This window comes from Ostrea edulis, chromosome 6, assembly GCF_947568905.1.
Source record: "Ostrea edulis chromosome 6, xbOstEdul1.1, whole genome shotgun sequence".
Classification (NCBI taxonomy): domain Eukaryota; kingdom Metazoa; phylum Mollusca; class Bivalvia; order Ostreida; family Ostreidae; genus Ostrea; species Ostrea edulis.
In genome coordinates, this window is record NC_079169.1 from 10,982,001 (window position 1) to 11,008,137 (window position 26,137).

The window sequence follows — 26,137 nt, forward strand, 5'->3', positions numbered from 1 at the left end:
TGGGTTTCTGATTGGTTAAGTGATCGTAATCTCCTGAGCCTGGGTTTCTGATTGGTTAAGTGATCGTAATCTCCTGAGCCTGGGTTTCTGATTGGTTAAGTGATCGTAATCTCCTGTCTCTCGCTCCATCTTACTTGGTCTTACTACTTTTGATATAATATTGGGATCAATCTCGACCATTTGAATCAAAGCACTGGTATTGCATTTCAAATGAATGCGGGCTATAAAATTATGTACATCACTTACCCCACAGCTAGAATTACATAACTTGTGTATTTTGGAATCATCTTTGGTTAGACGGACATCGAGCAAACTGGAGATTTGAATATTCTTGTAAAACAAAGTGGGCCTTTTAAGTAGATTATATCAGTGGCGGATCTGTGGGGGGCCTTTAACGAGATTATATTACATATGACTAGTAGAGGTCTACTTTTATCTATGTCTAACATATCAAAATTTAAGTCACCAATAATCATGATTTTATCATACTTTGAAATTACTTTATCCACTGATTATGAAATGATGAAATGATCAACAGCATTTGGAAAATTTGGTGGTTTACATATGTACGGTATATATAATTTGGTCATCAAATGTTATTTCCAGGCCTATTTTCATTATTTGAAATTGAGAGAGAGAGAGAGAGAGAGAGAGAGAGAGAGAGAGAGAGAGAGAGAGAGAGAGAGAGAGATGAAATCCGGAACTTAGAGCGATAGAGGTTCTGAAACGTATAATTTTATTGAGCCTTACTTCCGCAAACTAATTTTTGGGGCTAGCAAATTGCTTTTGATACACAAATATTTGGAAGATTTACTGATGATGAAGTTCAAATCTTGAAGGTTCGTATGTATCAGTCGTTCGGAGATAGACTTGAAATGGCAATATACGCTTCATTTACTTTTATTTATACATTTCGAATTTCCTCGTTATTATTTATCATATTTTATCATTTGCGATTAAATGCTGAAAAGGTAGGAAGATTCATATCTGAAATATTTTAAAGAAAGCGTTTCTGATTTTTAGTATGTCGTCTGTAACACAATTCTTTTAATTTGTTTTTATCAATTAGGCCAAAAAAAAAAAGTAAAAATAAACAATGCAAAAGAAAATATCAAACTGTATATAAACAGATGCAGGTTGGTTTGTTTTTTTGTTTTTGTTTTTTTTAATGTTAGGAGCGAGATCAAAAGTCCAATGTCTGACAAAAAGCTAAATTCACATAGTTTTCACCAAGATCCACCCCCAACACCTTAATTCTAAATATGATGAATGTTGAAACCAATCGATTAACATGTAAAAACATACGATAATGAATAACACTCTGTGTACCTTTACTACTGTTTATACACAAATTAAAGTGTACAATACAACTATTAAATATTCATTAAAATATAATATTATTATGTGGTTTTTAATAGCCATTTGTCTTTTTCTTTTTCCCACTAAAGTGTTATCGATGTTGGATGACAGAAACTTACGGGTTTTTACTTCCCCTTCCCCAAACAATTTGAATCTAGATTTTTTTATCCGACATCGATCTTTTGATTTCGCCCTTTATTATAATCAGTATTGTGCTATTTATATATTTCATAATTGAATTTCAGACTGCTATAGAATAGAATATGATTTATTTCCAAATTAGGGCCCTCTCGGGCATACAGCATACATGATTGTTAACATTTCAATGTGCAATGACGATAAAAAGAAAAACAAAACAAGAGTAAAATCTGCACTATTAGTATGAGCAATGTTCATACATGAGACGTTTGAACATGATAATACTTATTTGCATTATATGTAAGTACCACCATGTATCCTAATGCAAAACAGTCAGAAATACACATAGGGGAAAAAAAAAAATATATATATATATATATATATATATATAGATGTCTATATATATATATATATATATATATATATATAGATGTCTATATATGTACATGTACATAACAACTCTACATGTAATAATAGTAAAGGTAGTAAAGTACATTATGATTAACTCCACTGTAATGCAAAAGATACCATGGGACGGTGCATTGGTACTAGATCAACATGTCATGTTTATAATGAGTGCATATGTGCAATATGGTTCACACATAATATACAGTAATACTAGTAGTATGAGCTTAGACAATGTACATAACACGAGACATTACTTGATGTAATATATGTAAGTACCACCGTGTATCCTAATGCAAAACAGTCAGAAATACACATAGGGGAAAAAAAATACATATACATATATAGATGTCTATATATATACATGTACATAACAACTCTACATGTAATAATAGTAAAGGTAGTAAAGTACATTTTGATTAACTCCACTGTAATGCAAAAGATACCACGGGACGGTGCATTGGTACTAGATCAACATGTCATGTTTATAATGAGTGCATATGTGCAATATGGTTTCATATGGTTCACACATAATATACAGTAATACTAGTAGTATGAGCTTAGAGCTTAGTATGAGCGTAGTATGAGCTTAGCTATATTTGTAGGTCCTATACAACTACAGGAAAGCCTTGGTATTTTGGACCAGTGTGTAGCAGTTTTATACAAGTGGTATTTTACCTAACGGTATGGGCATGCAACATATAGTCAAAAGTTTGAACAATCCACATTTTGTTTTCAATTTTCCTCAACTCATTTCATGCCATATAGCCAACAGTTTAAAAACCAATGAATAAAGAATTGTAGTACTTAGAGGTGATGAATCCATATACAGTGAAACTTCTCTAAACCGGCTGGCTCTCGGACCGGAAAAAACGGCCGGTTTAGAGGAATGGCCGGTATACCGAGAATTTAGCAATTATAGACGTTTTATCTCAATATTCACAAAGTAGGTACTGTTCACTTTGATCTGGTGATCAATTATCGGTGGAGATTAAATTAGTCCGCTTGTACATAAAGGTAATTATGAATTACAAGAAATATTCTCCCTGAAATCATCTAATTTTAAACTGAAAATCTAGAACAGGATACATAAAGAAAACACAGAGGCCTCTTATTGGAATTCCTCTTACCTATAAGAACTCTGTTTACATTCATCGCTTATGTCTTTAACAATTTTGTTTTGACGTTTTTAAAAAGTACAGTAGTAAATATGAAATTGTAATCTGAATATTTCTTTGGAATTTTAAGTCTATGGAAACCAAGAAAATTAATCTATCTTTTAATAATTATCATTAACAGTCATAGGTTTGTTCCTTATTAACTACCGCTTATATCCATACGATAGTATGGTGAAACAATATGGCGTTTGATACTGTATTCATATATTATGTTCCTAACTGTTTTTTACATTTTGTACAGAATTTGGAAGGGTCTCTTGGATTAGCTAAGTGTCAATTAACACCCTTGACAGCACAGGTAAACAATAGAAATTAAAGAGGCCACCTCTGGTCAATAATTTCCCACCTGGCTGGTCAGTCAATTTGCACATCTGGACGATCATGATCAACCTCTAGCCAAAATTTTCTTGTCTTCAAAAAGTGGCCAGTATGTTAAGGGTAAATTACACATGTTTGTTAACAAATGTACTTTAAAAAGTGGCCGATGTCCGGTTTTCAGGGGTGGCCGGTTTTGTAAGACTTTATTTGTAAGGAAATGTTAAGATTTCTGCCGGGACTTTGAAAATCGGTCGATATTCAGGGAGAACCGGTTTTCTGAGGGGCCGGTTTGGAGAAGTTTCACTGTATATGATAAATTTCAAAGAAACTGACTGTTACAAATATCTTGTCTCTGATTATTTCTTCAGTTCAGCTGTCCGAGTATATATGTATTCTGTACACAGTCTTACTAGTACTCTGTAACTGTCCGAGTATATGTGTATTCTGTACACAGTCTTACTAGTACTCTGTAACTGTCCGAGTATATATGTATTCTGTACACAGTCTTACTAGTACTCTGTAACTGTCCGAGTATATGTGTATTCTGTACACAGTCTTACTAGTACTCTGTAACTGTCCGAGTATATGTGTATTCTGTACACAGTCTTACTAGTACTCTGTAACTGTCCGAGTATATGTGTATTCTGTACACAGTCTTACTAGTACTCTGTAACTGTCCGAGTATATGTGTATTCTGTACACAGTCTTACTAGTACTCTGTAACTGTCCGAGTATATGTGTATTCTGTACACAGTCTTACTAGTACTCTGTAACTGTCCGAGTATATGTGTATTCTGTACACAGTCTTACTAGTACTCTGTAACTGTCCGAGTATATGTGTATTCTGTACACAGTCTTACTAGTACTCTGTAACTGTCTGAGTATATGTGTATTCTGTACACAGTCTTACTAGTACTCTGTAACTGTCTGAGTATATGTGTATTCTGTACACAGTCTTACTAGTACTCTGTAACTGTCCGAGTATATGTGTATTCTGTACACAGTCTTACTAGTACTCTGTAACTGTCTGAGTATATGTGTATTCTGTACACAGTCTTACTAGTACTCTGTAACTGTCCGAGTATATGTGTATTCTGTACACAGTCTTACTAGTACTCTGTAACTGTCCGAGTATATGTGTATTCTGTACACAGTCTTACTAGTACTCTGTAACTGTCTGAGTATACGTGTATTCTGTACACAGTCTTACTAGTACTCTGTAACTGTCTGAGTATATGTGTATTCTGTACACAGTCTTACTAGTACTCTGTAACTGTCTGAGTATATGTGTATTCTGTACACAGTCTTACTAGTACTCTGTAACTGTCTGAGTATATGTGTATTCTGTACACAGTCTTACTAGTACTCTGTAACTGTCTGAGTATATGTGTATTCTGTACACAGTCTTACTAGTACTCTGTAACTGTCCGAGTATATGTGTATTCTGTACACAGTCTTACTAGTACTCTGTAACTGTCCGAGTATATGTGTATTCTGTACACAGTCTTACTAGTACTCTGTAACTGTCTGAGTATATGTGTATTCTGTACACAGTCTTACTAGTACTCTGTAACTGTCCGAGTATATGTGTATTCTGTACACAGTCTTACTAGTACTCTGTAACTGTCTGAGTATATGTGTATTCTGTCATGTTGATTTTGGTGTGTGATTAAAAGAATACAGAAGAACAATATGTGTTTTATGAAATATGATTTTTGACAGATGGCGCTGAGCATAGAAAAACTGTTAGGGGATGCCCAGATCTTGGTGGCTAGGCTCCGAGATCACGACTCGTCAGCTGATATTCTGATAGCTCACACACAGACACTGCACAAACGAATGGATGCCATGAAACAGGTTCAGTGGTGTATATTGTATTTGTTTTGCTACATGTATGTGCGTTGTGATTACATCCTTGGAAATTCAGTAGACTAAGTTGTGGATACAAGCACATACAAATAATAAATATTAGAATGGTATAGTCTCAGTCAACCTGTTTGTAAGTTTCCTTGCTTTTTTGTAGAATTGTTCATCTAACTGTAGCTTATTGTTGTATATTTCCAGTATCAAGATGATATTAATGAACTAAATGAGATTGCTAAACACCGTCCACGGTCTACCCTGGTGTTAGGTATAGCCCAAGAGAATCGTCAAATACGAGAATTACAACAGGAGAATCGAGAGCTCCGTCTAATTCTAGAGGAATATCAACAGGCCCTGGCACTGATCATGCAAAAGTATCGGGAACAGGTGATGAAACTGATTCAGAGTAACAAACAGGAGAAGACAATCGCGCACAGAAAGGACCAGCCACAGGTACACAATAGTCAGAATAGTCAATAGTGCTGTCAGAATAGTCAATAGTGCTGTCAGAATAGTCAATAGTGCTGTCAAAATAATCAATAGTGTTGTCAGAATAATCAATAGTGCTGTCAGAATAGTCAACAGTGCTGTCAGAATAGTCAATAGTGCTGTCAGAATAATTAATAGTGCTGTCAGAATAATCAATAGTGCTGTCAGAATAGTCAATAGTGCTGTCAGAATAATCAATAGTGCTGTCAGAATAGTCAACAGTGCTGTCAGAATAGTCAATAGTGCTGTCAAAATAATCAATAGTGTTGTCAGAATAATCAATAGTGCTGTCAGAATAGTCAACAGTGCTGTCAGAATAGTCAATAGTGCTGTCAGAATAATTAATAGTGCTGTCAGAATAATCAATAGTGCTGTCAGAATAGTCAATAGTGCTGTCAGAATAATCAATAGTGCTGTCAGAATAGTCAACAGTGCTGTCAGAATAATCAATAGTGCTGTCAGAATAGTCAATAGCGCTGTCAGAATAGTCGATAGTGCTGTCAGAATAATCAATAGTGCTGTCAGCATAGTCAATAGTGCTGTCAGAATAATCAATAGTGCTGTCAGAATAGTCAATAGTGCTGTCAGAATAGTCAATAGCGCTGTCAGAATAATCAATAGTGCTGTCAGAATAGTCAATAGCGCTGTCAGAATAATCAATATCGCTGTCAGAATAGTCAATAGTGCTGTCAGAATAGTCAATAGTGCTGTCAGAATAGTCAATAGCGCTGTCAGAATAATCAATAGTGCTGTCAGAATAGTCAATAGTGCTGTCAGAATAGTCAATAGCGCTGTCAGAATAATCAATAGTGCTGTCAGAATAGTCAATAGCGCTTTCAGAATAATCAATAGTGCTGTCAGAATAGTCAATAGCGCTGTCAGAATAGTCAATAGCGCTGTCAGAATAATCAATAGCGCTGTCAGAATAATCAATAGTGCTGTCAGAATAATCAATAGTGCTGTCAGAATAGTCAATAGTGCTGTCAGAATAGTCAATAGTGCTGTCAGAATAGTCAATAGCGCTGTCAGAATAGTCAATAGTGCTGTCAGAATAGTCAATAGTGCTGTCAGCATAGTCAATAGTGCTGTCAGAATAGTCAATAGCGCTGTCAGAATAGTCAATAGCGCTGTCAGAATAATCAATAGCGCTGTCAGAATAGTCAATAGTGCTGTCAGAATAGTCAATAAAGATAAAGTACTGTCAGAATAGTCAATAGTGCTGTCAGAATAATCAATAGTGCTGTCAGAATAATCAATAGTGCTGTCAGAATAGTCAATAGCGCTGTCAGAATAGTCAATAGTGCTGTCAGAATAGTCAATAGTGCTGTCAGAATAGTCAACAGTGCTGTCAGAATAGTCAACAGTGCTGTCAGAATAGTCAACAGTGCTGTCAGAATAATCAATAGTGCTGTCAGAATAGTCAACAGTGCTGTCAGAATAATCAATAGTACTGTCAGAATAATCAATAGTGCTGTCAGAATAGTCAATAGTGCTGTCAGAATAGTCAATAGTGCTGTCAGAATAATCAATAGTGCTGTCAGAATAATCAATAGTGCTGTCAGAATAGTCAATAGCGCTGTCAGAATAATCAATAGCGCTGTCAGAATAATCAATAGTGCTGTCAGAATAATCAATAGTGCTGTCAGAATAGTCAATAGTGCTGTCAGAATAATCAATAGTGCTGTCAGAATAGTCAATAGTGCTGTCAGAATAATCAATAGTGCTGTCAGAATAATCAATAGTGCTGTCAGAATAGTCAATAGTGCTGTCAGAATAGTCAATAGTGCTGTCAGAATAATCAATAGTGCTGTCAGAATAGTCAATAGTGCTGTCAGAATAATCAATAGTGCTTTCAGAATAATAAATAGTGCTGTCAGAATAATCAATAGTGCTGTCAGAATAGTCAATAGTGCTGTCAGAATAGTCAATAGTGCTGTCAGAATAATCAATAGTGCTGTCAGAATAGTCAATAGTGCTGTCAGAATAGTCAATAGTGCTGTCAGAATAATCAATAGTGCTGTCAGAATAGTCAATAGTGCTGTCAGAATAGTCAATAGTGCTGTCAAAATAATCAATAGTGTTGTCAGAATAATCAATAGTGCTGTCAGAATAGTCAATAGTGCTGTCAGAATAGTCAATAGTGCTGTCAGAATAATCAATAGTGCTGTCAGAATAATCAATAGTGCTGTCAGAATAATCAATAGTGCTGTCAGAATAGTTAATAGTGCTGTCAGAATAGTCAATAAAGATAAAGTACTGTCAGAATAGTCAATAGTGCTGTCAGAATAATCAATAGTGCTGTCAGAATAGTCAACAGTGCTGTCAGAATAGTCAATAGTGCTGTCAGAATAGTCAATAGTGCTGTCAGAATAGTCAATAAAGATAAAGTACTGTCAGAATAGTCAATAGTGCTGTCAGAATAATCAATAGTGCTGTCAGAATAGTCAACAGTGCTGTCAGAATAGTCAATAGTGCTGTCAGAATAGTCAATAGTGCTGTCAGAATAGTCAATAGTACTGCCAGAATAGTCAATAGTGCTGTCAGAATAGTCAATAAAAAGTGCTGTCAGAATAGTCACATGGGTCAACATTAATGTTTGTCTGGTACCAGTGGAAAAACCTTTCGGATAAGTGAATATTGATGGGCACTTGTCCGATTGGACAAGTGCTTTTTTATGTAAAGAAGTCTCCAAACAATTTGGTGAAAAGTTTATCGGTAGTTCAGAGTCAGAAGTAATGCATGAAAAATGAACTTTGATCCCAATATCAATCGCTATGTAAACTAGTTGTGTCACACTCGATCGGGATCGGTGTTCACTTATTGTGTACTGCTTTCAATCATCCATTGATCTTACGAAGTCATTGATTCAAGACAGGAAGTCTAAATAAAATTTTGTTTTATGCATTTATTGTTTTTATCAAGAAAATAAGATCAAAAATCAATCAAGCAGGTATAAACATGGACTATATCTTAAGTAAATTAAATACAGTTTTCAAGTTGACAATATTAGATCTCTTTTGAAAATTTTTCGGACAACTGAAGTTGAAGTTCGGACAAGTAAATATTTTTGTCCCTTGTCCGAATGGACAAGTAGGAAAAACAGTTACTGTTGAGCCCTGAGTCAATAAAAAGTGCTGTCAGAATAGTCATTAAAAAGTACTGTCAGAAGAGTCAGTAAAAAGTACTGTCAGAAGAGTCAATAAAAAGTGCTGTCAGAATAGTCGTTAAAAAGTACTGTCAGAGTAGTCAATAAAAAGTACTGTCAGAAGAGTCAGTAAAAAGTACTGTCAGAAGAGTCAATAAAAAGTACTATCAGAATAGTTGTTAAAAAGTGCTGTCAGAATAGTCAATAAAATGTGCTGTCAGAATAGTCCATAAAAAGTGCTGTCAGAATAGTCAATAAAAAGTACTGTCAGAATAGTCCATAAAAAGTACTGTCAGAAGAGTCAATAAAAAGTACTGTCAGAATAATCAATAAAAAGTACTGTCGGAATAGTCCATAAAAAGTGCTGTCAGAATAGTCAATAAAAAGTATTGTTATACACCTTAAAAGATTTCTTATATAAAGCTAATACGATTTAGAAGTAACATTTTTACTTTTAAACCAATTCTCACACTCGTGGTCTATTGACCGGTCAACAGTTTACAAACTGTTGACCGGGCAATAGTCTGCTTTATTTCTATTGGCTATGTAAGTCACGTGGTTCTCGGTCTGCTGCTATGGCCAGGTTCACTGATTTGACTGATGAAGATACAGAATTTAGTAGATGAAACACAGCACAGAAACACGAAAAATGTAATTATTAATTTTTAATTAGGATATTACGTAGGTTTTCTTTTAAACTAGTGGAAGTGTTGATAAATGTATACAATTCCTCTGTCATGTTCAAAGTTCGAAGTCAACAAACCATGTCACACGGCATGTGCGTCTAGTAAAACATCCTAAAAATTGAAAGTGTATAACAAAACAGTTATAGAATGTGTCCTCAGACAACAGCTGTTTTGTTTGACCCAAGAACGGATCTGTTGCCCTCAGCCAACCGCTTCGGGCAACAGACCCATTCTCGGGTCAAACAAAACAGCTGTTGTCCTCGAACCCAGTCAATAACTGTATACTGTCAGAATAGTCCATAAAAAGTGTTGTCAGAATAGTCAGTAAAAAGTACTGTCAGAATAGTCAATAAAAAGTGCTGTCAGAATAGTCCTTAAAAAGTACTGTCAGAATAGTCAATAAAAAGTACTGTCAGAAGAGTCCATAAAAAGTGCTGTCAGAATAGTTAATAAAATGTTTTTTTAAAAAACGGTTGAAAATTTCTGAAGTCGGGAGGTAAATGATTTGACATCATGAAACATTCTCTCTACATACATAGAAAACAAATAATCCTAATGTTCTTAGAACATATTCGTCACGATTCAGTGTATTGTGATGTCACGTTATATATTCCAGCTTGTAAATCACGTAAAAAACATATCTGACACGAATTTCTTTATTTTAATCACTAAATAATTACCTCTAATATCATTTGGTTACATTTGAAATAAATTTGACGTTACTGCAGCGTCAGGTTGTATGGAACAAAACTTGGGGTATATCCTGTTCACCCTTGATTGGACCTGGATAACTAAAAGTACTTTTCATTCAGGAGTGATGCAACTTTTATCAGACATGTTTTACAATAAAATGTATATGTATTTCAGAATTTAGAAAAATTAATTGATAAAATCAGTGAAATGGCAGCTGTGATGCAGAAGGCGGTTACTATTGACAACGAACACTCAGCAAAAGACCAGGAAAAGTTGGTTCAACTTCAGTACGAAAACAATGGTCTCCGAGAAATGCTGGAGGTTTGCACCACAGCCAAACAAAAAATTATGGAGAGTGTTTCCATAGAAACTGACAGTAAGTGCATCCAAACCGAGGACTTGTCAAAAATGTCTGATTCGGATGACAATGTATCCCTGGACTCGGTTAGTACGGTGGTGGAACAGGGCGACATTGACCAGGAGACTTAGATGTGTGAGGTTTGAGTGGATGCAAAGTCATCAATGTTCTTGAGCTGCATTGTTGCATATTGTATTTGTATTTAGAATTCATGTGTATTAGGAACATTAACTTTTTTCACAGGGCTGTGTACTGTTACGATAGATCTTTTCACGTTATTATATTTGGTGTTTATTGAATTTGTTTATAAGTGTCCATTGAAATAAACCTGAGAAGCTAGTGAAGCCACTGTATTGTACTTTTATAAAGCTAATCACTGCCAGACTACACATGATACTTATATGATAATTTCCAATTAAAAGCAAATTACGCTATAAATACTTTTGTCAGAATAATACCGAAACAAAGTTAAGAAGATAAAGTAACTGTTTTGCTTCAGAAGAATAACATCTCCACTCCCTGATGATAGTAGAACTATTCCCAAGGATACAACATTTCTTATCTACCTCTCAAAAGACTTTTGCCTTGAATGCCAAAGTGTGGTTTGCTGCAATTTGATTGGTTAATCAGAGTGTGTAATGAGTTCCCAAATATGTCCAAACGTCATAAAGCGTAAATGAAAGATGTTAAGGGGACAGCATGTTGATTGCTAATTTAGATCATGTACTGTTGCTCTCTTAAAGTGTGGAATAAATGTCAATTGAAACTGCATATCAGCCTTGGATCAATATATTCAGATCATTAATCTAGGAAATCTTATTGTTAATATTATAGCTAAAGTTATTTTTGAAAGACAGCAGTACGATGAAGGACTTGTCCATTGGCAGTGAGGAAAATAGTTATTTATCAAACCCACAGCAGAAATTATTTCCTTTGAGAGGTAGGTCTTAACTTGGGTTTGATAAAAGGGCTATCCCCCACACAGCTAGTGGATAAGTGTACAATGATTATTCAGAGACGGAGAATAAAGAAAGTGTCGCACGCACACTGTAAAAACATCGATACAATTCCCATGTAAACATGGAGAACAAGAAGCTAATGAGTCACACTGGGTCGCCAAAACAGTTATATTTTCCACATAAAGCAAGATGAGTAGAAGACGAGATCAGCCGTGGGTGTCCGACGATGTCCTATAGAAGACGAGATTAGCCGTGGGGGTCCGACGATGTCTAATAGAAGACGAGATCAGCCATGGGGGTCCGACGATGTCCTATAGAAGACAAGATCAGCCATGGGTGTCCGACGATGTCCTATGGTGTGAACAGTCTTTAATATTCCCTGTATGAGGAAGAATTTTATCTTGTATATAAGCTTTAAACCTTTTCTGTGACCCTAGTATCGTGGTGTGAACAAATACGAATGTACCTTACATGAGGATGCTTGTGGAGGAAACTGGCAGTATTGTACTTCTGTGGTCCTTGAGGAAATTACGTAAAACTTTGAACCCATTGCTGAATTGCATAATCCTATAGCTTTTATTCAATTTTCTTCAAAGTGTGCCTTAATTAAAGGATGGGGCCACTATGAGAGTGAATAATGGTTTACATAGAAAACAAGACCATACAAGTTGTAAAAAATATCGAACATTTATATACAGAATAAGTACATATTTGTATATGAATTGTGGCCTCACATTCCAAAGTTGGCCAACTACAAGGTATGATTATAATCCTACGATTATACAGTCTCCCAAACGAAGTACTGGCTGTATAAGAGTGGCTTTTTCTGAGTACTACTATTTCCCTCCCTTGACAAAATCCATGCCAATTTTAACTTCATTTGAAAAATCTACATCACAACTTTGACTTTGAAATTTTTCAAAAAATCCCCCCCACCCTCTTTTCCTTCAGTAAATCTGGTGTCATTTGACCTTCATCCTAGTTTGTAGGTCCCAACATCCTCTCATCATTTTTATGACCCCATGTCTCTATTAGTCCCAGTTATAAAGTTATACAAGTTTTATAATCAATTAAGGTCAAGGTCACTGGAGATACAAGTTTGTTGGTTACTACATCCTTTTATCATTTCTGAAGATTCCATGTCTCTATCAGTCCTAGTTCTAAAGTTATACCAGATTTATGTTCAAGGTCACTGGATTCACTTGGCCTTAATACTAATTTGTAAATCCCATCATCCTTTTATTATTCCTGAAGATACCATCTCTTTATCAGACCAAGTTTTTAAGAATGCCAAGTTTATGATCTAAGGTCAGAGGTCAAAGTTACTGGATACTTGACCTTGATTCTAGTTTGTAGATCTTATCAGTTTGTAGATCTTATCATCCTCTTATCATTTCTGAAGGTCCATAATTGTCTCTATCAATTCCAGTTCTAAAGTTATATGAGTTTGTATGGTCAAGGTCAAGGTCACTGAAGGTATGTGACCTTGATACTAATTTGTAGATCCATCATTCTTTCATAATTTCTGAAGACCCCGTCTCTATCAGATCTGGTTTTTGAGTAATACCAAATTTATGTTCTAAGGTCAGGGGTCAAGGTCACTGGATTCACTTGATCTTGATACTAGTTTGTAGTTCCTGTCATCCTTTTGCCATTTCTGAAGATCCCATGTCGCTATTAGTTCCGGTTTTAAAGTTATACCAGTTTTTATGGTCAGAGGTCAAAGTCACTGGAGTTACTTGACCTTGATTCTAATTTGTAGGCCCCATCATTCTCCTTTCATTTCTGAAGACCCCAGGACTCTATCGTATTTGCAAGTTATTTCTGTTGAATTTTTGGAATTTAATTTTTTTTCCCTGTAGAGTTCTATGTTAAATCCCACCCCCATTTGATCCCCCCAAAATCTACCTTAACCCCTTCAATCTGAAAACAAAAAGATTTCTGCACCTTTAGATACATTGGCTTATCATTTATCAACTGGTTATGGAGAATGGTGTCAGAAAGTTAATTTAGGCTTGAGAAAGAAGCGGAAGAGTAATAAGAACCTAGCAAACACAGTACATCTCCAAACTTCACTTGGGAGACTTAATACAGGTGTAAAGATTACCTGATAAGGTATGTGACCATCTAATATTATAAATAACACAGATTGTTGGTATAGGTACTTTCCTGTTATTATATACTCCATCCCAAATTCTGGAGGATGCTCTAAAATCTATATTCTCTATCACTCGTACATTTTAGTTAATGTAATGAAATCATCTAGAATTTTTAAAAAAGAATAGATTAATATTTACTAATAAAGTACATTCAAACTCGCCATAAACTTGAACAAATAGAAATTCGTATGTAAATGCTCGTGTAACAGGAAGGCAGAAAATGCAACAGACCAAACCAGGATTCGAACCCGGGTCCCCTGAATCTCTAGTCAGGTGCACTACCAACTGATCTATCTGGCCACTGGCGATCGAACCCGGCTGACCGCTACATTCCTCCCTCCTTAAATGTCTTCACACTTGAAGATATCAACCCAGGATCGTACCTGTCAGTTCCAGGGGCTGGTCTACAGCACCAAATGTAACAGGAAGGGATAAAATGCAACAAACCCCCTGAATCTCTAATCAGGTGTTTTACTGAGCTAACTGCATGGCCACCGGCAATGAACCCAGCTGACTGCTACACTCACTGTCCGAGTAGGAGTGTTGTCGGGTTAGTCTGGATTTGGCACAAATCTAACTTATATAGCACTAAAACAATTCACAAATACCAACTAATCGCACCCATCCATAGACCATACCGACCTTTCACACACATCTCTCCACCAATCAGCATTCATCCCAATGAATATGAATGGGTTGGAACGGATTACAATGTTATTTGTGTAATGTAATGAAATGATGATTTATGTAATGAAATCATATTCATGTATTATTCGCATGAAATAATTCATCCTGCGACGTGTACATGGTGATTACAGTTTGTCAGAGCAAGATGCTAGCATTCCGAGACTTGTAGTACACATGTACAATACTCGTTCACCGAACATCTTCATTTACTGCTAAGCCTCCATTTCAAATCTCCACTCACTTAAAGATTGTAGCTCTGAGTAAATGGCATCTTGTTCTAAAGAAACTTTTAGAAAATTTCTGCAGACCAACATTATCTATGGAATGCAAATATTTGATTAATATACCCAGTTTACGACATGACGACGTCGTTCACCGTGGTCGTCTTTAAGGCATTAATTCTCAGTACAAGTAATTACACTCCACTTTTATATCTAGTACTGTATACCAACCATTATTCGCAGCTACTTTATTTTGTGATTCATCTGTGGTAAACTGGTTCGCGGAGATTAATTTTCACGATAAAGCCTTCTTCATTAATACAGATAATAGACACTGAAGGACTGGTTCACGACAAGAAATATTCGCAATAATGAGGTTCTCGCTAATCTCTCCAAATTTTCTCGCACGCAAATAAACGTTGGTTTACAGTACTTGATGTTACAAAAACTTCACCTCGTGAAAATCACGTGTTAACTCCACTTTTATAGGTAAACTTCACCTCGTGAAAATCTTTTATAGGTGTAGTAAGGCGATTTTCAATATAGATGGAGATTTTTTGTAATGTCTGGCACCTGTGCTTTCATCCCAACAGCAATAACAAAATGTAAACAGAGAAACACCATATTTCACATTTATTGGGTAGATAACTTCTACCTACTATTTAGCATCAAATGTAACAGTTTATTGCACACAAATTGTTCTATACAACATCTCCATTAGTTTAGGATTGTGAGTGTATGTGACACTAACAATTAACATCCGGTGTTCACGTATTTTAACTATGGCTATCCCTAACACGTGAACAGAATGACACATCTTTTCGATTCTGTAAGTGCAAGTTTAAAACAAACTGAACTCCAGTAAGCACACTTAAAGCACAAAAATTCTGTTATGCAACACGATTTGGACTAGAACATAACATTTCATACTTTGAGTAACAATATAGGAACAAAAATAACACGTCTTTTGATTTGTAAAAATGAGAAATTTTAAGGAAAACTTATTATCTACAGAAAAGATGGAAGGGCTTTTACATATTTGTTTTGCTAAGGAGAAAATAAATTCTAAATAAAACGATAAAAGAAAAATGGATGAGCACTACCATTTGGATTTCATATAACACATTATTTTGAAGATATAATGTTTTCTTTTAAGCCTGGCATGCAAGATATTTTCTAAGTTGTTTTTTTCTGTCTTTAAACAAACATTCAAACCTTACACTCTGTTGATGCATCATAACACTGAGTATTATTCCTGCTCAAAAAGAAACTCGTAAAATTCAAAAAAATAAAATGAGGCTTGAAAATGGATTAACAATTTGTCTTTATGTTTCATTACCATACATTCTAAAGGAAAAAATTACATCACTTTTAAAATGACAAATCCTTCTCCATTAAATGTTGAATGTTTGCTTGCATGTCATTGAATGCATTTGGCACTTTTAAAAATACATTTTGCCCACTTGACACATAATATTAGGTATCAAAACTGAAAATAGGGCCGTCGTTACAGCTAGAGAATGATATTCTTTGGTATCCGGAGAAACCAGTTCTTAGGATAAAGACCTGACCGTTTAGTTTCACCTTATAGTCTAAAGTTCAGTGAGCACCCTACATTCATGTATGTATATCGAACAAGAATCCTAACTGAAAATTTCATCCATCTACATTTATTGTCTTTCCATCTATATGGAAAAGTACATTCTACAATGTCTGCACTAATCGTCAGAGCATTTCCCCGAAAAATGTATACATGCAAATAGCATCACTGCAGGTTTAGCATTCAAATCAATACCATGGGGAAATGTGTTCAACACCTGCAAAAGTGAATACACAATTATCAGGACTTGTGAATAGTATAGTACACAGATTTCAGCTAGTTTTTTGTGGTTTTTTGTTTTCAGTCACCAGCATCTAAAAGTATATATCCTTACCACTTCAAATTAGCTAATTTATCTGTGATTAACATAAATGAACTGCTGTCTTTTTGTTAATTCATAATGCAGATGGATGTAGTAGCAACAATGAATTAAAATTAAAAAAAAGAAAAAGATTTATCTTCTTTTATGATTTGAATGGCCAAAAATATAGTTCCTACATGTAGTTTTAAAAAAAAGCTTCCATCCCTTGACAATGTAATAATAACTGACCTTTAAAAAAACATTTTTAAAAAGCTTAATACATGTATTTAGGTAAAAAAAACTTTTTAGAAAAACTAAACATTGTACATTTTTACACACTTTTTTTTTTAAAGAAAAGGAAATAACATAATTAATAAATTCTCACAATGACATGTCAATTTTCATTAACAAGTGATCTGTTGGGTAGAACCTGGAATTTGGTGTAGGAATGTACACACACATATTGGAAAACCCAGATGATAGCAAAAATAAATATACAATATACATAAATTTACCCACTGGAAGTTCTAACATACTGTATATACCGATATATCTTTATATTCTCTTGATTATTTGGTACTCTATTAGTCAACAACAAGTATATGTAATAAAATCTCCTCTTCCTTGAATTCCACATTATCATCAATAAAATAAATCTTTACGACCTATACAATAATTCTTTATCAGGCAATTTCTTAAAGGCATAGTCTCTAACCTAGAACAAGGCGAAATATGCAGTATTTAAAGATATGAAATAAACGGGGTAAATGCAACCCCTGCAGAAGATCTAGCTAATAAAACAATAACCAGCCACTCTTTCCCACTGTTGTAACCTACAGAGCCAGAAGAAAGCAGTTAGGGTCACGCACTTTCAGAGAATTATCCACTGACAATGTAGTATGGGCATATATTTAGAGTAACTTATTGCAAGAACCTGACACGCAAATGATTAAATTTATGAACCAGTTTTACAAAGGATTAGTGACTATGTCTTTCATTAAAAGCCTAATCAATATCACTGAGAATGTAATTACCACAATTACTGTTCTCTATGGAAACCTGTGCTTACATGATGACATTGGTGTTTTGTATGCACACAGTTTTATGCTAGAGTGTTTAAAAAGCTTTTACATTAAAAAAAAAATCCCACACAAAATACAATTGAACAATGAACAACAGCACGTTTTGTAGTATATATGTTTCTTTTTGGTATGCAGATATCAGAATATGGTTTAGAAATTCCTTTCACGACACACATTCTGAATTTAATATCTTCCTGATTGAAACTTAATCTCAGGAAACATAAACATCACAGGTCTTTAGTCTTCCATAATTTTGTCCCACTTTACAGGATCAAGGAAACTTTAAACATCTACAGGAGCAAACCAAAAAAAAAAACATTTAAAACAAAAAAATATTAAAGGGCAAATTAATTCATATCCTGCAAAACATTTATCAGTGTAAGAATAAAGCGGGCACCAAGTTATAAGCAAAATTTAATTTTGCTATTTTTACAGCAATGTAAATGAAACCCATTTTCAAAATTTTCCCCCAAGAACTGGAAGCCAGCAGAAGGTACTTCACAACAATTCTCCACAACATAAACCAGTCATCTGAATATGTGTGTCATACATAAATAACAAAAACATTGGATATAAAAATTACAATCAGATAATAAATTGCTACTTGATATCTTGCAAATGTTTTTGTCACAATAACAATGCGTTACGCACCAGCAATCACCAACATCTGAGATACAACTTACAAAGGCCAGCTTGCAATGTCAACACTGTAACAGATTACAAAGACACTCTACAGCTATATACAGAATCCTACCTACATCACAAAACATCTGCATGAGATCCTGGAAGAAAGACAGTGTTGTAAGGTCAATGGAGGATTCACCATCTATGTGCATCCAAAACATTTGTTGTATTTTCACAAGCTATTTTGGCATCATTAGTTCAATGTCCATCTCCAGAACAAATCAATATTGAAAATATCAAATTATAAACATGTCTATTTTAAAGAAATTTTTGAGTATTGATTGAAAAAGGTCACAAACCTTAAATAATGAAAGTTGAAGGGGAGGCACCTGCCACATTACTGCAGCAGTAACCAGTAGAGCATTATCTAGTCCCAAACTGTTAGCCCAGTCCAAAATTTCTATACTGTATACAAAGTAATATTCACCCATGTTTTATTTTCATTCTCGTCAGTGGGCAAATTCAAGACTAGGCAAAACTGTTTTGTCTCTTTTAACACAACTGTGTCTAGGTGAATTTGAAATGGAACAAAACCATCTGTAAGTGTAGAAAGGTGAAAATAACCTGTATACAGTATACTGTTGTAACCCCGTTCAAAACTCTAATGTACTGCCTTAACCTAGTCACTAACTCAAATGCTGTTTAAAACCAGTCCCAAACTAGTAAGTACTGTTTTAACCCAGTCCCAAACTCATTTGTACTGTTTCAGCCCAGTCCCAAACTTATTTGTACTGTTTCAGCCCAGTCCCAAACTCATTTGTACTGTTTCAGCCCAGTCTCAAATAACTAAGTACTGTTTCAACCCAGTATAAAATTCATCTGTACTGTTTCAGCCCAGTCCCAAATTACTATGAATGCTTTGAAATAAGCTGCTGCTAGGAAATACCAAAAAATTGAAAATTGAAATTGAACTTATTCTAAAAAGAAATGCTATACTATCATGAAGTCAAATGGGGGAAAATCAAAACTGGTGTGGGACTCAAAATTCATGATCTACAGAACACCAGCTGCCAACCCACTGAACTAACCAGCTAGGTAATAAAAGGAAAATAATTCATACATATGTGATTCGAAAGGAAGTCAGCCATTATGAAGGTGTGTTTTCTCCTTAATGTGCAAAAGCAATATCTACCCGGCACAGAAAAAATGTTAACACTTTCCGAATATTATAAGTTAAAATCCTGTTCACCCTTGAGGTATCAATTGAAGAAAAAAATTCCAGCTTGCCGCCTTTAAATAAAAGCTTAAATTGCAAGACCATATATGTTAAAGTAAGCCATTACTGCTAAAATGGACGGAAACCGCTTGTCTATATATAGTAACCAAGACCCCGATCTTTAAACCTCAACACCAAAACAATCCCAGCCAAATTCAAATCACAAGAAAGCCATTTTACATGTACTAAATTTTTGAAAATAAAAACAAACTATGTGATTAATCAGAGAAAAAAATAATTTCAGATTGAAGTCTGAACAATGACCAAACCACTACAGGGTATTTTCTTTTTTTTGTAAGTTTTTGAATATGTTGTAGATATCCAAAGAAAAAAGACACGTCCATGCACTTATTTTTGTAACAATGAACAATAAAACCATACATAAACAAAGTGTCACCTAGCTTACTAACTGGACACGCCCCCTACAATGTCAGAACACCTCACCAGAGGCAAGGCATTTGAAAACCTTCTGAAGTGGTAACATACAACGACCTTAGAAATACACACCACAAATAGTACAATGTATCTACATATCACATGTTATATGTGTGTCGGAGACACTTCCATGTTGACACAGTTACTGTCCTTGTCTGAAGAGGGCACACTGTTTTCTTTGCCCTCATTTTGATTCGGGTCTGGGAGGAGCTGAATCAGTCCCTTCATTAAGTCCTGGACTACTTCATAGTCTTTCTCCTCCAGAAGGTCGAATTTGATATTGAACACCATGAAATGAGTAAACAGGCTGTTTAAATGCCCGTGCATCTGTAGTGTCACAAAATCACTATAATGTACATGGTATATATGGGCTAAAACCTGGAACAAATATCTGTGGATCTTCTTCACTGTGGACTCAAACGTATTGGGAAAAGTTTGTCCTACAACAACAAGACATTTATTTTTCTGTACAAAGGGTTACCTCCCTTAGGATACTAAAACTTGTGTTTCATCATGTCCCTTTCTATGTAAATGTCATAATTTCCTCCCACATAATACACTACAATATCCCGATAAAACACACCAATACAAAATAATTATGTAATATCAACTTTATCAATAGGGAAACTTATTGACCAAGTCTTTTCTCCGTAGTGTTAAATATTTACTCTTCGTAAACATTACAACGTTTACAAGCTCATAATGGTGTGCCTGCCCAGAAAATTTCTCAAACTTTACCACTTTATCAGACAGCAGATAATTAATGAAATCCGATAATTAATAAATACAGTGAAACTTCTCTAAACCGGCCGGCTCTCAGACCGGAAAAAACGGCCGGTTTAGAGGGATGGCCGGTATACCAAGAATTTAGCAATTATAGATGTTTTATCTCAATATTCACAAAGTAGGTACTGTTCACTTTGATCTGGTGATCTATGATCAATTATCGGTGGAGATTAATAGAATCCTTCATTAGTACGAGTGTGGGATTGGGAAATTCCACCGAGGGGACAAGATTCGCTGTCTAGGACGGGGCTTTGCCGAGTCCTAGACAACGAATCTTGTTCCAGAGGTGAAATTTCCCTATCCCACACGAGTAAATAATGAAGGATTATTTTTCTCACATTTTACCTACAGTTTAGTGCATAAATTTAGGAGCTTTAAGAACATTCTAAATTATCAAAATCCTCATTTGAACTTGGATGTAAAAACTAATTACATAGGCAGAAAGAGCATACCCGAAAATGGTTTACACTGCAAGTGTAAACTAAAAAACCCAAGGTTGTCCAACAGAAAGCTATATACATCAAAATTTAAAGATAACAATGCAAAATACTTTTGCTTCACCGTTCAACGTAAATCTTCACCGTGTAACATAAATCATAGAAAATATATGACGTCACAATTATATGACGTCGCAGCAGTGTGAGACAGAAAAATCTCACATGGCTGTCTCACATGGGTAAAGTCTATCTCACACTGGTGATAATGTGAGAATAAGTTAGTCCGCTTGTACCTAAAGGTAATTAAGAATTAGAAGAAATATTCTCGCTGAAATTAGGGGTGGTGAATCCATATACAGTGAAACTTCTCTAAACCGGCCGGCTCTCGGACCGGAAAAAACGGCCAGTTTAGAGGGATGGCCGGTATACCGAGAATTTAGCAATTATAGACGTTTTATCTCAATATTCACAAAGTAGGTACTGTTCACTTTGATCTGGTGATCAATTATCAGTGGAGATTAAATTAGTCCGCTTGTACCTAAAGGTAATTATGAATTACAAGAAATATTCTCCCTGAAATCATCTAATTTTAAACTGAAAATCTAGAACAGGATACATAAAGAAAACACAGAGGCCTATTATTGGAATTCCTCTTACCTATAAGAACTCTGTTTACATTCATCGCTTATGTCTTTAACAATTTTGTTTTGACGTTTTTGAAAAGTACAGTAGTAAATATGATAGTGTAATTTGAATATTTCTTTGGAATTTTAAGCCTATGGAAACCAAGAAAATTAATCTATCTTTTAATAATTATCATTAACAGTCATAGGTTTGTTCTTTATTAAATACGGCTTATATCCATACAATAGTATATGGTGAAACAATATGGTGTTTGATACTGTATTCATTCAATATGTTCCTAACTGTTTTTTACATTTTGTACAGAATTTGGAAGGGTCTCTTGGATTAGCTAAGTGTCAATTAACACCCTTGACAGCACAGGTAAACAATAGAAATTGAAGAGGCCACTAGTGTTTTTCACACCTCCAGTGGATAATTTCCCACCTGGCCAGTAGGTCAGTCAATTTGCACACCTGGACAATCTTGATCAACCTCTGGCCAAAATTTTCTTGTCTTCAAAAAGTGGCCAGTATGTTAAGGGTAAATTACACATGATTGTTAACAAATGTACATTAAAAAGTGGCTGATGTCCGGTTTTCAGGGGTGGCCGATTTTGTAAGACTTTCTTTGTAAGGAAATGTTAAGATTTCTGCCGGGACTTTGAAAATCGGCTGATATTCAGGGAGAACCGGTTTTCTGAGGGGCCGGTTTGGAGAAGTTTCACTGTAAACAATGTCATGATTGTTAAGGTTGTCACTTCAATATTTTCCTCACTACATTATCATCACACTATACAAGCCACAACCTTACCAAACTTTGTAGGAAAGACTGTTTCATCGGAGATCTCCCTCTGGATGTTCGTGGTCACTATGTCCACATACTGAGGGGCACTGTACTTGTATTTCTTCCCTTTGTCATCATACCACAAAAATTGCCTGCAAAAAGAGTTCATTTTACTGCAACAGCAATTCAGTATCCCAATCTTTCTTGTACTGAAAACATTTCACTTAAAAGTATAATTTAAATAACTCTTTTAAAACCTACATATTGGAAACCTGATAAAGAAATTTATGTTTTTTGCTTGTATTTTGTTTTTGTTGTGTAATTTTGTTAGAGTGGGTGTGTAGGGGGGGGGGGGGGTAGGGATTGGGAGGGAGTGCCTTGTACATAAAGAAAACAAATGACACTTGGAGGACTGCAATCAATGAGACTGTGGTTCTTTTTATAGTCTACATTTAATGAAGGTAACAGTTTTATGATATGTTAATCTATGGATCCGCTGACCAGATTTGCATTACCTATCTTGTTTTTTAAATTTCATTCTGATTGACCATGCAACCTCAACTTTCTACCAAAAAAATCCATAAACCATGAAAATAAAAATCTGTGGTCCAAGCTAGAGTTGTGAGTCAGTAACAGAGCATTCAGATGTTGCATGAAGTCATATCCTTATATAAGCCAAATAATCCTATCTGTATGCCATACCATGCCATAAATAGATCTTAACACATCAAAATCAGGCAAATATCTTGGAACAGCATCAAGAATTTCTCATTGACTCTCTATAGAATAAAATACGTTGCATTTCAATACTGTTAGATCTCTTCATTGATGCATGCATTCATAATCCTAGTTCAAAACAAGTATTATATGTGTATTTATAAGTTTATTTTTTTCTATACACATCGGAAGTACATGCACTGATGGGGTATCAATCTGATGTGTTGTGTGCCTTTAGCAGTAACAGCTGTTACATATGTGCTGGATATAGTAAATCAATCAAAATATAATGAGGCCATCAACCACAAAATAATGATCATAACCAAAGTGAATGAAGCACTCAAATGAGATTTAAATATGAATTGTGAAGAAAAATACATTACACTTTGTGTTTGAAAATCCCATAAATCCTATTATTAAATCATGGTCAATCTTGAAGGTTGTTAATTTTAAAGATATTTATGCATCCATAAATAAATATTGGGTGCTGACATAAAACTGGTAAATGCATTTCTACAGTATAAAGTATTCATATCACATGAATATTATGGTCATGTTCATGTGCACTGCAATACCAAAGCTTCTATTATAACAACACCCCTTTATAGAAAGTTTCTATCATAGCACTACCCCTTTATGTAAAGTTGATCCCAAAAGCTTTTAAATCTGAACTACATTTAAATAATCCACTTAAAACTGAAGCTTTATCTCTCCCCCATTTCTATCTGAGCTGTCCCTAATCTATGCTGTCTCAGTTGTTGCATGAAAAAATTACAAAACTAAAACCAATTCATCATCTCCAATTGGAGACCAAGGACACTAAATCTTCCTTTTGCTGCTCTTAAAACCATGTAGGTCCTAGCTCCCACAGAGAAATCTAGTTGGTTCTTCTATTTCTAAATTTTACAAAAAATGGAAATGCCCTAAGAATCAGTATCAGCATTCCTGACAACAACCAAGGTAAGCAGGAATCTTACAGAGAGCAACATAATCCCAGGTTAAAGAGGTAGTCTCTAGTCCAACAAATCTGATTTAGAAATCCGTAATATAAACTTCCTATTTCCTGGTTTCAAAAGATTTCAGACATGGCAGACTAGCGGTGACAGTTGATATTTCCTGGTACAAGGTCTCAATTCATCAGATTCTCATACAACTTCCCTTGGAAATTTTACTTTAAATTTAGGATTGTTGTTTGCATACTTTTTATACAAAAGTTACTTCCCCTCTAAGTACTTTCATAAATTTTTAGCGATGACAATCATATCACTAGATTTTAAATACAGTTCTCGTTATTTCATTCACAAAGATGACACCCCCTAGCTATCTTCTTTACCAATGGAGCCCAGTGTGTTTGGGTAATATTTCTCCTTGTTATGCCAATGCCTGGTAGACAGTAAAATATGCTTAAAGCAGAGTACTAGAATGAACAATTTTGATCATTACAAATGTAATTTGTTATGTCCAGTAAGTTTATGATACGTTTTAAAACTACAGGAAATGAAAATCACTCTACTGTAAGTGTGAATTCATTATAAGTGTGTTCACTGTAACTTTGTTTTATTGTAAGAGTGAATTCATTATAAGTGTATTCACTGTAACTGTGTTTTACTGTAAGCTTGAATTCATTATAAGCTTGTTCACTGTAACTGTGTTTTACTGTAAGCGTGAATTCATTATAAATGTGTTCACTGTAACCGTGTTTTACAGTAAGCATGAATTCATTATAAATGTGTGTACTGTAACTGTGTTTTACTGTAAGCGTGAATTCATTATAAGTGTGTTCACTGTAACTGTGTTTTACTGTAAGTGTGAATTCATTATAAGTGTGTTCACTGTAACTGTGTTTTACTGTAAGCGTGAATTCATTATAAATGTGTTCACTGTAACTGTGTTTTACTGTAAGCATGAATTCATTATAAGCTTGTTTACTGTAACTGTGTTTTACTGTAAGCATGAATTCATTATAAATGTGTTCACTGTAACCGTGTTTTACAGTAAGCATGAATTCATTATAAATGTGTTCACTGTAACCGTGTTTTACAGTAAGCATGAATTCATCATAAATGTGTTTACTGTAAGCATGAATTCATTATAAGCTTGTTTGTTGTAACTATGAATTACTGTAAGTGTGAATTCATTATGAGCTATAAGCTAGTTCACCATAACTGTGTTTTACTGTAGTTCCTTCCCTTTGCTAATGTTTCCCTGGGTCTAACATTTCCCTTGTTTCTATTCTATATTATGGTTTACATATGGCTCCAGTCAAAAAATGGGCTTAGCCCTTACTCCCCCACTTTCTGCTCCTGTGCCCCTACTCCCCTACTTTCTGCCCCTACTCCCCCACTTTCTGCCCCTGTTAAATGTACTGGAGTTCTGTGATCCTCCATGATGTAAAAATTCTCTCATCTGCCCTCTGATATCAGACTTCCCTTCCCTGCCCATACTTAAACATTCTCTATTTTAGAATAATTTACAATTCCTGTTAAACATGGAGATCTGTGATCCTTTGTGATAAAAGCTTTCCCTCCCCTATCCGTCTGTGATATCAGTTACTTCCCATGTCTGTACTTACACATTCCCTGGCCCCATCATTGTGCTGCATACCTCTGAGGTACAGTACTCAGACACCACACCATATACAAGGTTCACATGGTTGAAAAATGAGATTGCTACAAGAAATGTTCAAATTGTATTCATTTTGTATCAGTTACATTAAAATGAAAGTTTAAAATACATGTATATAAATTGTCTATGATACCATTGCAATTTATTATTTCCCATGTGATATACTATAACGAGGTTGCAAATAAGTTC

General features: G+C 34.9%; 2 protein-coding genes across 6 annotated transcripts in view; one reads left to right on the forward strand and one right to left on the reverse strand.

Moving 5' to 3' along the window:
• The first annotated feature begins 699 nt into the window (after positions 1–699).
• LOC125646226 (FGFR1 oncogene partner 2 homolog) lies at positions 700–10,976 on the forward strand. Of its 2 annotated transcripts, XM_048872422.2 has the most exons (5): positions 700–839; positions 2,508–2,586; positions 5,121–5,255; positions 5,463–5,714; positions 10,449–10,976. In XM_048872422.2, the coding sequence occupies exons 3-5, from the start codon at positions 5,121–5,123 to the stop codon at positions 10,761–10,763; spliced, it is 702 nt and encodes a 233-aa protein (XP_048728379.1). In that variant the 5' UTR covers positions 700–839; positions 2,508–2,586; the 3' UTR covers positions 10,764–10,976. The 2 variants fall into 2 exon arrangements, with proteins under 2 accessions (XP_048728379.1, XP_048728381.1); XM_048872424.2 differs by lacking the exon at positions 2,508–2,586 and having other exon boundaries at positions 707–839.
• A 4,300-nt stretch (positions 10,977–15,276) lies between these two features.
• The window catches only part of LOC125683619 (MOB kinase activator 2-like), a 30,636-nt gene continuing 19,775 nt past the window's right edge, over positions 15,277–26,137 (reverse strand). For all 4 annotated transcript variants that reach the window (XM_048924969.2, XM_048924965.2, XM_048924968.2 and 1 more), the window contains exons 3-5: positions 25,896–25,992; positions 22,634–22,758; positions 15,277–20,416 (exon numbers count right to left, since the gene is read on the reverse strand). In XM_048924969.2, the coding sequence (XP_048780926.1) occupies positions 20,082–20,416; positions 22,634–22,758; positions 25,896–25,992 (557 nt within the window). In that variant the 3' untranslated portion in view covers positions 15,277–20,081. The remainder of the gene's footprint in view (positions 20,417–22,633; positions 22,759–25,895; positions 25,993–26,137) is intronic.

Bases quoted from the DNA above. Each gene is read 5' to 3' on its own strand.
- LOC125646226 (XM_048872422.2), top strand. From the start codon at position 5,121: ATGGCGCTGAGCATAGAAAAACTGTTAGGGGATGCCCAGATCTTGGTG. The intron at 5,256-5,462 runs GTTCAGTGGTGT...GTATATTTCCAG, and splicing joins GAATGGATGCCATGAAACAG to TATCAAGATGATATTAATGA. The intron at 5,715-10,448 runs GTACACAATAGT...TATGTATTTCAG, and splicing joins ACAGAAAGGACCAGCCACAG to AATTTAGAAAAATTAATTGA.